Source organism: Babylonia areolata, chromosome 21, assembly GCF_041734735.1.
Source record: "Babylonia areolata isolate BAREFJ2019XMU chromosome 21, ASM4173473v1, whole genome shotgun sequence".
Taxonomy (NCBI): Eukaryota; Metazoa; Mollusca; class Gastropoda; order Neogastropoda; family Buccinidae; genus Babylonia; species Babylonia areolata.
Window position 1 is genome coordinate 44,733,811 of NC_134896.1, and position 16,484 is coordinate 44,750,294.

The 16,484-nt window shown below is 47.9% G+C and overlaps 2 protein-coding genes across 3 annotated transcripts in view; both read right to left on the bottom strand.

Annotated features, from left to right (window-relative positions):
- The window catches only part of LOC143296332 (uncharacterized), a 486,076-nt gene that overhangs the window by 414,421 nt on the left and 55,171 nt on the right, over positions 1-16,484 (bottom strand). The gene's annotated exons all lie outside the window — the stretch shown is intronic.
- LOC143296333 (uncharacterized) overlaps positions 90-16,484 on the bottom strand; it is a 108,972-nt gene continuing 92,577 nt past the window's right edge. The window contains exons 2-3 of one of the 2 annotated variants that reach the window (XM_076608204.1): positions 11,543-11,696; positions 90-2,738 (exon numbers count right to left, since the gene is read on the bottom strand). In XM_076608204.1, coding sequence (XP_076464319.1) covers positions 1,434-2,690 — 1,257 coding nt within the window. In that variant the 5' untranslated portion in view covers positions 2,691-2,738; positions 11,543-11,696 and the 3' untranslated portion in view covers positions 90-1,433. Of the gene's footprint in view, positions 2,743-11,542; positions 11,697-16,484 lie in introns of both variants that reach the window. The other variant, XM_076608203.1, reaches the window with a different exon arrangement.

The window sequence follows — 16,484 nt, forward strand, 5'->3', positions numbered from 1 at the left end:
GAGCAGACAGGGGGATATAGGATCAACTAATCATGATGCACTCACTCACTCTCTCCTCACATCAATAGCAGGGCCACATGGAGTGGTTTTTATAGAGTGTTTACTTTACAATACAGCACACACACTAAGCAGTTCACCCTACTTAGCAAAAGCAACGCACACTAAGGCAGCACACACTGCCTACTTCAAGTACTTCCTACAAGCAGTGCACAGTAAAAAGATCATCCTACACCTAAAGCAGCACCTATAAGCAGCACACAGCCCAACAAGGATTTCCTTGTTCCTCACATCACTGATCAGTCAGTCACCCTGTGTCAGTCAGTTCTTCTGGGAGACAGCTAAGAACTGGCTGTGCTGACTGGTTTTATCCCTTCCCCCAACATACTGTGCATACTAATCTAAGCTACAACACTCACTCCCCTAACTAGTCGAACTAAAATAACCAATCTTTGCTTGTCCTAGTGACGCTATGTGAATGACTGACAGATTCACTGCTTAATCCCAATTCGCCAATTCAACAGATTGATCTGATTCGCTACAGTTCATTCCATTTGTTTCTATAACATTCTGTGATGACAGGTTCACCCGTTTACATCACAAAGAGAATGGGGAGACGGGACAATACAACTCTGGGCATGTTAGTCGGCATGATCAAAGTTCACATTAGCATAAATTCTCCCTCGCTTATGTTCCGAAGTCCCGCCATCTACGTCAGCTGCGTTCGTGGAGGGGAGATGGGGAATGACTTGAAAGACAGGCCGCCACACGGGATGTTCCGCTCAGCACGGGGATTGCGGCAGACATCACATAACCACACGTGTTTCAACGACTGGGGCGGGTGATGCGGTGTCGAGGACCAAAGGCACCGACTAGGGAGTAGGGGTGAGGAGGTGGAGGGGTGGAAGGGGGGAGGATGGCGTGGTGTCGGGACAACCTCAAAGACTGGACTTGGGATGGAGCGGGAAGGGAGATAAGAAGGAGGGGTGGGGCTGGGGGAGGGGACAGAGTGTGGGTGGTGGGGGTGACACTGCTGGCACATTATAACACACACACACACACACACACACACACACACACACCCTGCTTTTGAATGCAATGTCCTCATTGCTGCTGACCACATGCTGACCAATGCCGTCATCAATTAATGCTAATGGGGAGATTAGTTCTCTTACCCAAAAATTAGCAGAAACATAAACATGTGAAAATGAAGACATTACAGGACAAAGAAACCACCATAAATACATTTCAAAATGATAAAGCTGTACATAACACCATAACCCAGAAAAGCATACATAAAAAAATCAAACAGAGCTACACAACGCAAAAATCAACAGAGTTCCAGCTCACACATCAACCACCACAAGCCCTAGAACGGAGGAAAAAAAACAAAACAACATAGCATGACATACAGTTTTCCTCATCCAGATTATCCCCTAGCAGGCTACAGCTACAATTTTAGCCCATGCTGGATGATTAGCCTTACCCCTGTTGCTAACCCTAGCCCTACAGGTTGACCCTGACAGTTTCCAACCCCTGTCAGTCTGATCTAGGACCATGGCACCTGCACATGTCCCATGCACACCAGGCTTCGGATGAGACCTGGTGCCATTCTCACACAACCCGGTTACCACCGGTCTGTGTGACCATCCTGGAGACCTGACTGCATCCTGGCAGTCTCCGTCACCTGTGCCCTCCCATGTGGCACATGTACCAGGGATTCCTGGATCAGGTGGTATGGGCAGCAGCACCCATTCACCCTGGCAAGGATCATCCTCACAGTCACCCCTTGTCCTGACTGGAGTTTTTTCTTTCAGACTCGGATCCTGCCTCCTGAGACTATTGGGCAAGTCTCTCTGGTTCTCATTGTGGGAATCTTTGTGTTTTTCCTTGGGGAGAACCTTACCCACCTTTGGGGAAATCCCATTTCCCACCACTGACTGACCTTTCCCTTTCCTGCCTCTGTTCCTTCTCTTCCTACCTACAGCACCTTTCCCTATCACAGCCCCATCTCTCTGACTAACAAATCCCTTAATTTCTTCCTGCATTGACCTAACACTCTCCTGCAACAACAACAGTTGTTCCCCTAACTGTGCCATCTGTTCCCTGGCCTGTTGCTGTCGTTGGTCCTCCTCCAGCTCTTGCTGCAGCCTCACAGCTTCATCCCTCACCTGGATGAAGGTGGTCTGAGGCTCCTTCCTCAGTATGTGGCGCAGCTCCCTTTTCAGCAGGGGGTTCTGGAGGCCATCGATGAAGTGGTCCCTCAGCATCTCAGCGGTGAGGGCCCCAGTGCTCTTCATCCGGATGGTTCTGCCCATGCTGCGCAGAGCATGGGAGTAGTCCAAGGTGGACTCCTCTGGCAACTGCTCCCTGCTGAAAAATGTGGACAGCAGTGTGGTGATATGCCGTCCGTCGCCGAACACCCTCAGCAGAATGTTGATCACCTTCTCTGGGGTGTTGGTCTCCTCCAGGTCCCGCAGCATCAGCTCCCTGCGTGCGGTTCCCTGCAGATGGCTGTACACAAAGTAGGCAGCCATCTCGTCTCCCATGGGGTACGCAGTCAGGACCCGCTTCACCTCCAAGTTGAAGTCCTCAGCCGACATCTCGCCTGACTCACCGGTGAACACTGGGAGTGTGGGTGCTACGTACCACCCCATGGGAAATTCCTGCGCCACTGTAGTTGGGGTTGTCATCTCTGGGCTGTTACTGGGCTGTGTTACCTGGCTGTGTGCTGCTTCAGCCTGCCTACAGTAAAACACTCTACCTGCCTATCCTGTCGGCGACGCCAAGTTGTAAAAAGGTGTTGTTTTGAGATTCTGGCACACTATAACACATGTATGTCTTTACGCGCATGTAAGTGGTTTTGTGTGTGTGTGTGTGTGCGTGCGTGCGTGTGTGTGAGTGTGTTCAAAACTGTGTAACATATCCGTTTCATTCATTCAATTATTTATTAATCTATATATGATCTATTTTGCTTATTCTTCTGTTAGTTTATGAATGTATTTCTTCTATAACTATACAAACGGGTCTGTACGAACAAAGTAGACACAAGTGTCTTGTTGGTTTTTAAACTCAATGAGCGAGGCATTCCTCAGTCAACTTTTCTTTCGTTCATTCGTTTATGCATAGCAGTGAAGCAGCGAGAGACTGTCAGTCACCAGAAAGAGATCAGTCCTGAAAAGTGATGGTCTGTTTCCTATTCCACTTCACACACAACAACCATGCGATTGGTACTGAGGTTTCTTCAGTCGTTCAGATCAAGGCCATCAGCCACACCCTCTCTGACATTCTATCCGAGTTATTAATATCCCCACGTGTTGTCTACCAGTTTGCAAAAACTCCATGAATAGAACCACAGCATAGGTTTCATGAGCAATATGAAGCTGGCTGGGCTTTTGCTAGGTCTGTTTGATGGTGATGTTTTTCAGCTTAGCTATGTTGAGCCGTTTTGGAGCCTTCTGGCCTTGGGGGCGTCTCTTGGGCTGGATTCGAATATTCAGCTTCGAGACTACAAGGCGATGGTCTGTCCAACACTCGGCGCCACACATGGTCTTTGTCGCACGTACATCTTGCCTATGCCTTTTCCTGACGATGACGTAATCGATGAGATGCCAATGCTTTGAGCGAGGGTGCATCCATGACGTCCTGTTGCGGGTAGGGAGGCAGAAAACTGTGTTGGTTATCAGCAGTTCGTGCTCTGCACAGGTCTGAAGCAAAAGCAATCCATTTGGGTTGCAGTGGCCCACGCCATGCTTTCCAATCACTCCATCCCAGGAGATGTAGTCAGAGCCAACTCTAGCATTGAAGTCCCCAAGAATGATGAGCTTGTCTGCTTTAGGGATGGCAGCAATGACAGAGTGAAGGTCCTCATAGAACTTCACCTTCACTTCATCCGGGTTGGTCATGGTTGGGGCGGAGGCACTGACAATGGTGAGGTGCTTCTGGCCAGATGCCAGTGGGAGTTTCATGGTCATAAGCCTACCGTTGACTCCCTTTGGGATTCCAGATAGCTTGCTGACAAGTGCTGTTTTTACTGCAAAACCAACGCCAGCCTCACGTCGCTCTTCGCTTCCTCGTCCACTCCAGAAGAAGGTGTAACCAGATCCCTGTTCACAGAGCTCGCCTTCGCCTGCAAGCCGAGTCTCACTCAAGGCTGCAATGTCAATGTTGTATCTGGCGAGTTCGGATGCAACTAGTGCCATTCTCCTTTGGGGTCTGTCCGCATCATCTCTGTCCAGGAGAGTCCTTATGTTCCAAGCACCAATGGTGAGAGGAACGATCCTTGTTTTTTTCTTTTCTTTCTCTGTGTTTCGACCGCTGATGTAGGGTCCCCACCAGCCACGGTATGCTGGCCAGGGTGATATAGAGCAGGCAATTTTTAGGGCACCTTTTCTAGCCCCTTCCTCATGCCAGGGAGGTGAGCAGTGCATTCCTAAAGAGGGCTGCTCAGACGCTCAGACGGCTGCCGAGCTTCATCGCTGCTCCTGTCGATGAAGAACGACCCTATGGCCTGAGCCGCCTGCGTGCACGTCTGCGGCTGCGACTGCCAGTGTACCCACACCTGTCGTTTCGTCGCTCGCCTGTCGCCACAGGACTCGGGGGTGATGAAATGATGAGGATGAAAGGTCAATAAGGTCGACTGATGACTTGCGCGATGAGTTTGTTTGAAGTGAAGAGGAGTTGCGCAACGTCGACCTCACTCTCTCGTCCGGGTCCACCAATTTCCAGTGGCAAGACTAAGTCGAGACGACTGGAGGATGAGCACGGATGCAATGGATGACCAAGATATCCTTTCGGTGTCTCATATTGCTCTCTGCACTCCACAGTGCGTTGCTGTAACCGCCTTCCTTTCCGTTGAACCGATAGGTTTCTTCCGCCGATTCTACCGGATCCAGACTTCGCATGCATGGGTTGACACACCCCGGGGGCCAGCTGCGTGTGGCATGCACACAGCACGGTGGAGCTAGATGGCCGTCCGTGGTTCTCCTGAGCCGACGCCCTTTTATGGATCTCGTTTTTAATTCCATAAGGGTATCTTGCCACCCGCCTCACCAGTCCCAGAAGGGAGCGGTGGGAGTCGCCGGCAATCCGACCCTGAACAGGTTGTACTGGATTTCAGGTTAACAGTAGCAGATCTAATGACCTGACCTGACCTGAGTCTACACTTCTTGAGACCCAGAAAGCAATCCGTCTGCTATCCAGTGGCAAAGCACCTGGCTCAGACTCCATACCAGCAGAGGTCTACAAGGATGGAGGCACTGTGCTGACTGAGAAGCTCCATCAGCTGTACTCACTCATGTGGAAAGAAGAGACGATCCCCTAGGATTTCAAAGATGCATCTATCATTCACTTGTACAAGCGAAAGGGGAACCGGCAAGCCTGTGATAACCATCGGGGCATTTCCTTGTTCTCCATCGCAGGCAAGATACTTGCCAGGATCCTACTAAACCGCCTCACAGCACACCTTGACCAAGGTCATTTGCCTGAGAGCCAATGTGGATTCCGGAAAGAGTGCGGAACCACCGACATGGTGTTTGCTGCAAGGCAGCTGCAAGAAAAATGTCAGGAGCAAAATGCTGATCTGTTCTCCACCTATGTCGACCTCACTAAAGCCTTCGACACCGTGAGTAGAGAGGGACTGTGGAAGATCATGGCCAAGTACGGATGCCCTCGGAAATTTATTTCCTTGGTCAGCCAATTCCATGAAGGCATGCAGGCTCGAGTCCAGGACAATGGTGAAACATCTGCTCCTTTTCCTGTCACAAATGGTGTCAAGCAAGGCTGCGTCCTGGCTCCGACACTGTTCAGTCTCATGTTCTCTGCAATGCTTACTGATGCCTTCAGAGATGGCGATGTTGGAATTGGCCTAAAGTACCGAACAGATGGCAAGCTGTTTAACCTCAGAAGGCTTGAAGCAAAAACGAAGGTCATGACAGACATCATCAGAGACTTGTTATTTGCTGATGATTGTGCCCTCAATGCTGGATCTGAAGCTGACATGCAACTCAGCATCGACAAGTTTGCCACTGCCAGCAGGAACTTCAGCCTTACCATCAGCATGAGGAAAACTGAAGTTCTCCATCAGCCAGCCCCAGGGAAACCCCACGTTGAGCCCAACATCACAGTCAATGGTCAGAGACTCAGTGCGGTGGAGCGGTTCACATACCTTGGCAGCACACTGTCACGAAATGCGACCATCGACGAAGAAGTGAACGTCAGGATTACAAGAGCAAGCGCAACTTTTGGTAGACTCTATGCAAATGTCTGGAACAGAAGAGGCATTGGTCTTGAGACCAAACTAAAGGTCTACAGAGCAGTAGTTCTCCCCACACTAATGTACGCCTGCGAAACTTGGACAGTGTACCAACGACATGCCAAGAAGCTGAACCACTTCCACACAACATGCCTAAGGAAGCTACTGAACATCAAGTGGCAAGACAGGACCCCAGACACGAAGGTGCTTGCAAAAGCCACCCTTCCCAGCATCTCCACCATCCTGATGCAGTCCCAGCTTCGCTGGGCTGGACACGTGGCGCGCATGCCAGACTATCGGCTGCCCAAAAGGCTCTTCTATGGCGAGCTGCAACAAGGGAAGAGATCACACGGAGGTCAGAAGAAGCGCTTCAGAGATACTCTGAAAGTCTCTCTGAAAGCGTTTGATATCAACCCTGACTCATGGGAGGAATCTGCAGTGGACTGTGACAAATGGCGCGCTGCTGTGCACAAAGGTGCCAAGTTGTGCGAGGCCAACAGGACTGCTGCAGCTGTTCAGAAGAGGCAGGCCAGAAAGTCACGGGCAAACAAGCTCCCTGACAATGATATGCCTGTCTTTGTCTGCCCCAACTGTCAGCGAACATTTCGTGCGCAGATTGGACTATTCAGCCATCTGCGCACTCACAGATAGATTCATGAGCATCATCCCCCCCCCAACCACCACCACCCTCACCCCATCCCCCAGCTATATGACAACGATGGTCATCATCGATCTCGATGTACACACACCACCACAGTAGGCTGGGTTAGTGAACCACGCCGAAAGGGGTACTTTTGTTAGCGGGCATGTGTATGCACGCGCGAGGTGCTTTTGTGTATTTGTTTGCATGGGTGCGTGCAAGCGTGCGTGCGAGTGTGTGTGTGTGTGTGTGTGTGTGTGAGTGCGTTCCACAGAGAGAAAGAGAGGGAAAGAGATAGGGAGAGAGGCACACATCTGACAAAAAGAGCGACTGGGTGATTTGATTTATACTCCGATTTTGGAGCAAATGAAAATCAAAACACACACACACACACACACACACACACACGCACATGTACACACATAACACACACGTAACGTAGGCCTCCTTCGGTCATGGCTGACCATGGATAGAGTATATCCGACCTAATGTCTAATTGGGCTGTCTGCTCGGAACAAGCAGCGTCGCCTGTGACTGTAGACAGTAGAGACCGATGCGAGAAAGACCGTCTCTGTCACAGCGGTCACATGTGTAAGCTGATGCTGGTCTGTTGGCTGCCGTCCCTTTTCTGCGAGCTCGCTTTTCTGCTGCAGCAGCTGACAGTTTGTCCTCACCAATCCGTAGCTGATTCTTGAGAGTGCTTCTCCAGCTGTTGCGGTCATCTACAAGGTCCTCCCAGGACTCAGTGTTGATCTCAAGCGCCTTCATGTCACGTTTGCAAACGTCTTTGTATCTCACCTGTGGGCGGCTGATGCTTCTCTGCTCCATGGCAAGCTCTCCATAAAGGATGTCTTTTGGGATGCGACCATCTTCCATGTGGTGAACGTGGCCCATCCAGTGCAGCCGATGCTGTCTCAGCATGGTGTACATGGTTGGGAGGCCAGCGCGAGTCAGGACTTCGGTGTTTGTCACCTTGTCTTGCCAGGAGATGCCGAGTATGCGCCGTAGGCTTCTTATGTGGAAGGTATTCTCCTGACGAGTATGTGTGGTCCACACCTCACTGCCATACAGCACAGTGCTGAGGACGCAGGCATTGTATACAGCCATCTTTGTCTTCGTGGTCAGCTTGGGATTTGTCCACACTTCGTGTGAGGCGGGCTAGCGTTGTGGCTGCCTTCCCGATCCTCTTGTCGATCTCTGTGTCAAGGGAGAGGTTGTCGGTGATGGTGGACCCAAGGTAAGTGAATTGATGGATGGCTTCAAGCTCGTAGTCATCAATGGTGATGGCTGGTGGAGATGGCGTGTCTTGGCCTAGGACGTTTGTCTTCTTGAGATTGATGGTCACACCGAAATCTTTGCAGGCCTGGGAGAAGCTGTCCATTAGTGACCGCAAGTCCCGTTGGGTGTGGGTCACAACTGCGGCATCATCGGCAAAGAGCATGTCGCTGATGAGGGCTTCGCGGACTTTTGTCCTTGCTCTGATGCGGGCAAGATTGAAGAGCCTGCCATCTGATCTTGTCTGCAGGTAGATCCCTTCTTGCGCTGTGCTGAATGCTTGTCTTAGGAGAAGAGTAAAGAAGACTCCAAATAGGGTAGGGGCGAGGACGCAGCCTTGTTTGACACCACTGCGTACGTCGAAGGGCTTGGAGAGGTTATCATTAAACTGCACCATCCCTTTCATGTTGGAGTGGAAGGACTCAATCAGGCTGTGCAGTTTGAGGGGCCAGCTGATCTTTCAAAGAGCCCCGAAAAGGCCATCTCTGCTGACTAGGTCAAAGGCCTTGGTCAGGTCAATGAATGCGACATACAGAGGCATCCTCTGCTCCTTGTACTTCTCCTGGATTTGGCGAAGGGAGATCATGTAAACCATGGATCTCTCTGTTCGGAAACCTCACTGTGATTCCGGATAAACGCGTTCGGCCAGTTTCTGCAGGCGGATTAGGACCCGAGTGTAGACTTTGCCTACAATGCTGAGAAGTGAGATGCCTCTGTAGTTGTTGCAGGCGCTCCTTTCACCCTTGTTTTTGTACAGGGTGATGATCTTGGCGTCCCTTATGTCCTGCGGTACAGCTCTCTCATTCCAGCACTGACAGAGGACTGTGTGCAGAGGATGCAGAAGAGTAGTCATGCAGTGTTTAATTAGGTCTGGGGGAATTCCGTCGTTGCCAGGTACCTTGCCTGATGTCAGGCTGTTGATGGCCTTGCTGAGTTCATCCTCAGTTGGCTCTGCATCAGGTTCTTGGCATCGAGGGCTGAGTTGGACACTATGTTTTTTGTGGATTAGAGGTCGGAGTAGTATTCCGCCCATCTCTCCATCTGCTGGCTAGGATCGTTGATTACTTCCCCAGTGGAGGATTTGAGAGGGGCAGTCTTGCTCTGTGTTGGTCTCAGTGCCTTCTTTATGCCATCATACATCCCTCGGATGTTGCCTCTTACAGCAGCATTCTGTATCTCTTCACTGAGCTCTGTCCAGTTCTCATTTGCACATCGCCTGGCGTTAAGCTGAGCCTTACTCCTGCCGGCCCTGAGGATTTGCAGGTTCTTCTCACTGGGTGACTGTTTGTACTCGGTGAGTGCAGCGTGCTTGGCCTCAATAATGGGAGTCATCACTGATGACTTGGCCTCAAACCAGTCGTGGGACTTTACGGTTTTCTTCCCAAAGGTGGCCATAGCAATGCGTTGCATGGTGTCTCGTAGCATTTCCCATCTTTCTGTGGCAGTCTCTGGGCTGCAATGCATCGAATTCTCTCTCAAAGGCCTCTGCGAATTGTTCTACAAGGTCTGGCTGAGACATCTTGCTGACGTCAATGCGAGAGTTCCCTTGTTTCTTTGAGCAGTGGAACTTCTTTGGTTGCAGTCTGATCTTGCAGCATAACAGAGAGTGGTCTGTGTCGCAGTCTGTGCTGTGGTTAGAGCGAGTGTGGAGAAGGCTTTTAATGGCGGCTCGTCTTACTAGGATCAGATCCAGTTGGTGCCAATGTTTTGAGCACGGGTGCCTCCAGGAGACTTTGTGTTGGGGCTCCTGAAGAAGGAGCTGGTGATGCACAGTTCATGGCAGGCACAAAACTCAAGTAGTTGCTGTCTGTTCTCATTCATTTTCCCCACTCCAAAGGAACCAAGACAGGAGGGCCACGAATCGTTGTCTGCACCCACTCTGGCCCAGGAGAACAAGTTGTTCTGTCCTGGGGATGTTCCTTATGGTTGATGCGAGATTTTCGTAGAGAACTCATCCTTGGCGTCTCGGGAGGCGGACAGAGTTGGGGCATATGCGCTGACGAGAGTGACATAGCCTTTGGAGGTGTTGAGGCGGAGAGTTAGGAGTCGTTCTGAACCGCTTGTGCCTGGTTCGATCATGTTCAGCAGGCTGTTCCAGACTGCAAAGCCCACTCCGTACTCTCTTGGGGCATCAGAGCTCTTTACTTGCCAGAAGATGGTGTAGTCCCTCACGTTTAGTATTCCTGAGTCAGCCAGCCGTGTTTCCTGCAGAGTGGCAATGTCCACATTTAGTCTCTTCAGCTCGCTGTTTATGACGGCCATCTTTCTGGTGTCACTGATGTCTTGCGGATCTTGGGAGAGCTGAGGCATCATTGTCCGGACATTCCAACAGGCCAGTTTCATTGTTGATCCGTTTCTTGAAGTTTTCTTTTTGCCTGGTGCGGAAATTAACAACCTGCTTGTCGGATATTCTCCTAATCTTCATACACCCATAGAAGAAGGCAGGTCGTGGTGGGACAGCACCTAACTGCCTGGGGGCTGCCCAGCTTGGGCGGGCGGTAGCTGTCCAGTGGGACGCGAAGGTCCCTCCCACCGTCAAAAGCAACCCCTGGCGTCGGCTCTACGTCAACTGTCCGCTAACTTATAACCGGTAACTGTTGCTTCACGTGTTGTTCCAACGCTGGTGCTAGTAGCGAAGCTTGAGTGTCCTCTCCAGGTTGTAGGTGCAAGGTGTTTGTGGATGGATGGACGGATATAAGCCTGGGCAATGTATTATGGAAGACAGGCTGTTGCCCATGCAGTTTGTCCCCCCACTCCACCTCACTGACAGATCCAAAGGAACAGCAAGGCTGTTACATTTTGGTGCCAACGCGGCCGCAGGAGCTGCTGGAAAGTGACAAAGTTTGCCATCCAACCGCCTTAGGGGCCCCACACTGGATTTTCTGTCAGGGTTTACTCCCTTAATTAGGCGGCCGCAGGTAGCTCTCCAGAGCTGGCGCCCTTTGATGGGTCATTTATTTCCACCAGGGTGTCTAGCCACCCTCCTCACCATCCTCCTGAGAGGTTTAGTCGCCAGCAAATCGACCCTGTGACAGGTAGTACTGGGATCCAGGTTACCAGTAGCAGATATATCTGACCTGACTCACACACACACACACACGAATATATGCATACAAACATACATGCACACATACATACGCACCAACACATACACACGCACGGACACATACAAACGTGTGCGCGCGCACACATAAACGCACACACACACGACACACGAATTATTAAGAATATTTGATCTCTTGGCCTCTTTTCGGGCATGGAGGATGTGTACTTAGACTCTTACACCCAAATGAAAATGTGAATAGCAATGAAAAGAGACGAAGTTGGTAATAAACACACACACACACACACACACATACACACACACACACACAGACCTGTGATAGTCAGCTATGTGACGCTGGGCACCAGCGGTGTTTCTGGTCAAACAGGGAGCGAACCCAGTGACCTGTGACCTGTGTTGAGGTCACGCCACTACGCCCTTCATTGTCACATCCCGTTCCTCGTCACCAACCATTGTGGGGAGCGGCCCTGAAAAGTGTCAGTCATACAGGTGTACTGCCCGAAAACACTCATAACAGAAATAAAACAACAACAAATACCAAAAATAAAGACAGTAAAGAAATTGTGAACTGGCAACTTTGGCAGACCCCCTTCCCCCCGCCTCCGTGCTTCCTCTCCAGACTGGTACTGACCACACACCGGCCGTCTTCCATGTTGGGGTCAGTTATGTATAGTTAAGTGGGCAGCAAAGGCCACTCACCCCCTCCACCTCCCCATCCGCCACATTGTACAGAACACTTCTAAGCCAGGGAATGGTCACTGACCGGTCATCACCACAGAGGTGTAGGGAGGAGCAAGGGGGCGGAGGGATGGAGGGGGGTGGGGGGTAGAGGCGACGGCCTGCCCCTCACACCACAGACGAAAAAAGAGCATTGTAAGTCCGTGCCCTCACACACGTGCCGAAACCTTGGACTGAGTGCAAAGATCGTTGTTCTGACAGGGCACTTGCTCTTGTTCCAGCACGTATTGTCGCCCCTGCATGGATTGTCGCCGGCGACATGTGCAGCCTTCACTGCACATACTTATTGTCACCCCTCTGCACTGGTGCTGTTGTTGCGGCGAGTATTGTCACCCCTGCATGGATTGTTGCCGGCAACAATACGTGCAGCCTCATTGCACATATTGTCACCCCTCTACATTGTTGCTGTTGTTGTTGTTGTTGGTGTGTGTGTGTGTGTGTGTGTGTGTTCGTGTGTGCATGCACATATCAGATTGTTGTGTGCTTGTTTGTGTTAGTGTATGCGTGCGCGTGTATTTTGTGTGTGTGTTTGAGATTACATTCATGGTTATGTAAGAGGGGTGTGATGTGGGAGATATAATATGTGAGGGTGTAACTGGTGTGTGTGTGTACGTGTGTGTGCGTGCATGTTTGCGTGTTTGACGCACGTGTGTGTGTGTGTGTGTGTGTGTGTGTGTGTTGTCTTGTATGTGATGGTACATCCCTTCAACGACGCCAGCTGGGTCGTAAATGTTACGTCACAACTTCTCACCCTTGCAGTTGGTACGGGATCTTGAGTCAACAGCAAAAGTTAAGAGTGGATGGATTGTAAACTGGTCAGATTTGGCTACTGTCACTGTGTGTGTGTGAGTTTATGTGTGTGTGTGTGAGTACTCGTGTGTATGTGTGTGTGTGTGTGTGTGTGTGTGTGTGTGTTATCTTATCTGTGAGGGCACAGCTATTCAACGACTCCACATTGGGTTGTAAAAGTTACGTCACGAAAATCATTATTTTTGCAATTATCACTTTAAATGGAGAGACTTAGAAGCCATGATTGAAACAGTTAGATAGCTAACAGTGTGATGAACATATTGGTGGAAATTTCATTACCATCAGTGACCATGTCTGTTGGTAGTCTTCATTTTCGGCGCAGTTGTGGCCTGTTTCTAGGTACATTCCACTTCTTCATGGCCTGACATATGAATTTTGCATTGAAAATGCGAACGAGAATTGTGACAGTTAAGAGCAAACTGCTGTGTGTGTTGTTTATCGCGGCTTACTGCTTTGCTGTGTTGATGTTGAAATTAACCCTGGACCCACAGGCAGTGAACACTCACAAGAGAAGGCTGCTGCAAACGGCGACAGCTGAAAATGACACTGTGGCAAATGGAAGTAGGACTTCCGAGTGCGCCACTCATCACGACACTGTCTCCAGTTTTTCAGGTGATGTGGCAACTTCGAAGCCATACAACTGAATAGTGAAATATTTAAGTCCTTCAATGACAACTTTTCTGCAATTTGGAATGATTTAGGACTGACATCAGACAAGTCAAGTCAAAATGTGACAAGACTGGAAGACGGTGTGACAATCTGGGGAAAAAAAGTGCACAGGAGCTGATTACATCGCTGGTGGCAGCAAAAGAAGACATCACAGGCGTGTTTGAAGGTTCCACAGAGCACGAAGAATGTCTCCGAAAACTGACTGCAAATGTGCAGAAAATGCAAACAGAAATAAACACACCTTAGGAAAACTGCGACAGGCTGGAATACTTTTCGAAAAGAAACAATGTACGAATGAACGGTGTACCCCAAACTGATAAGCACGAGAACTATTAATCTCGAAAAAACAAACATAATAATGTTTAGAAAAGGTGGCCATTTACCTGCTGGGGAAAGGTGGTTCTATGGAAAAGAAGGGGTGAAGGTGACAAATTTTATTCATACAAATACTTTGGGATATTTTTCACAACAAAACTAAAAATAGGTAGTGCCTTGCTGGATGTGTGTAGAAAAAGAAGGAAGGGTTATGGATATATTTAAAACACTGAAACGATTAAATGCAACAGGTATCCACTTCTTTTGGGAGATTTTAATACACAAATCGAACCGATTTTTACATGTGCATCAGATGTGTGTGTGGGGGGGGTGGGGGGTGGGGTAGAAGAGGATGACAATCATAAAGAAAAAATGCACACCTTTCCGATCGGTGCCATTACAAACATCAAACAAATTTGTCAATGGAGAAACAGGAAGATATCCTTAACATATCAGAACATTAGTGAAATGTATCAGATACTGGATAAAACTGACTAGATTACCAAGGTCTAGATCATGCAGACAAGCATGTGAAATGCTTGTGGTACAACACGAATCATGTCACTTTAACTGGGTTTCCAATGTACAAAAGACATGCGAAAACGGCTTTTGCACTGTTTGGCTTAGCCAAGGTGATGGATGTGGGCATAGCTTTGTAAATGAACTTAAAGACAAGCTGGTATCTTTTGTGTGTATGTGCGTGTGTGTTACTATGAAGTAAATGTTATTTCATTTGTTTACAATCGTCATTGGAATTGTCACCACCACCACCATCCTCTCTTGTCTAGAGGGCTTTAAGGTTGAATGGACAATAAAATATGTCAGTGTCAGTGTCTCCCCCACTTTCTCTCTCTCTCTCATTTGTTCTTCCCTGTGCAATATCTTCTTTCCATGTTGACCATATATGTTTAACTTCCTTGTTGACAACAGAAACAGTTTGGGGATGAATATCCAGTTTTGATTTCCTTTTAATGTTAATTTTGATTCTGGGGTGTCCGTCTCTACAATCCCTGTAAGCCCACAATTTCTCGCAATCCCACGATTTCTCTCACTTGACGTTGATGCACTGAAATGATCCATCTTATGTGAAATACAATAAATAGATGTATTTCAGTGTCATTTCTGTTGGTGTTTTCAGTAACGCCACTGGCATTACCGTCACTGTCGTCACCTACTTCTTTCTCTTTTCTTTTCCTCCCTCTCATTGACTCACTTGTGTAAACAAAGTGAGTCTATGTTTTAACCCGGTGTTCGGTTGTCTGTGTGTGTGTGTGTGTGTGTGTTTGTGTGTCCGTGGTAACCTTTAACATTGCCATTTTCTCTGCAAATACTTTGTCAGTTGACACCAAATTTGGCATAAAAAAAGGAAAAATTCAGTTCTTTCCAGTCATCTTTATAACAATATTGCACCTCTGGGATGGGCACAAAAATTTTTTAAAAAGCCAAATTATATGCAAACTGAATTTACAATTTTATATATATATATATATATTTTTTTTTTTTTTTTTTTTTTTTTTTAAATTCTCTAAACTTGGCACTTTGATCTGATATTCTGACACAACAACAAGAGCAGTCATTTTTATCATATTTTGTTCAAACAGGGACTTCTTTTGCTAAGCATGGAAGTTATATTTCTGGTGCATGTCTTTGTTGCAGATAGTAAAAAAGGGAAATTAATCTGTAATTAATGCTAGGGGAGTTAATTTGCTTTAAACTTATCTTTCTCATCTTAAACATTACATTTTGAAATTATACTCAATACATAAAAAGTCTGTGTGTTTTACTCTCAGTGTACAGGGCTTTCACTATGTTCATTCAGCCCAAGTGGTCTTTTTCGGAAAATACTAAAATCAATACTACGAGTGGACTTTATAGATCTATTGGCTGAGCCCTCAAGGTTATGGGCAAAAATCAATTGCGTACACATATTTATACATATTCAAAGCGCGTGCTCACATTCTTCGCGAACGCGAAGGACGCCATTTTGTTTCAAGTTGTTGACCTGCCCATTCAATCCTATATTCAATTGACAATACACGGTAACATGTGATGGAAAGTTGGAGAAGGAGACCGTTAAATATTTATTCAGAGAAAGATTTGTGAACGCCTCATCACTTACTGGATTACGCCCCAAACTGCCATAAAAATATCAACAAAATCAGTCGGAATTCACAGTTAAAAATAATAAACCATAAGAGTAAATACCCTTGATGAAACGTAAAAAATTTCCAGTCTTGACTTTTCTCAAAATGAAGTCCTTTTCACTTCATACGACGTTTAGAAGTACTTGTACTTGGCTCTACATGTTATTAGTTTAACAAAATACTCAATTTTCATATCAACTTTAAGACTATAAAACTAGAATGAACATAAAAGAGAAATTGAATCCACCGTGTCGAACCGGGTGTAACTAAACTTGTACATCTATCTAGATCCAGAGAAAATGGCTAAATGTTGCAGTGTGATTGCGGCGATAGCCACGTCTCCTTTACTGCGGACTTAAAAAGAATTTTTAATTGCCCTTAAAGATTTTTTGAATGCCCAAGATACACCAGAATAATATGATTTAAACAGCATTCTCACTGCCAATACCTCAATCGATTTATCGCCCTTTAAAAAAGCATGTTTAAATGTTACATTTTGAACGTCAATTAAGGAGCCATGATAATGTATTGGGTAAGACAGTTTCTTCTCACCCGAACACGTGGGGTTCGAATCTGCCG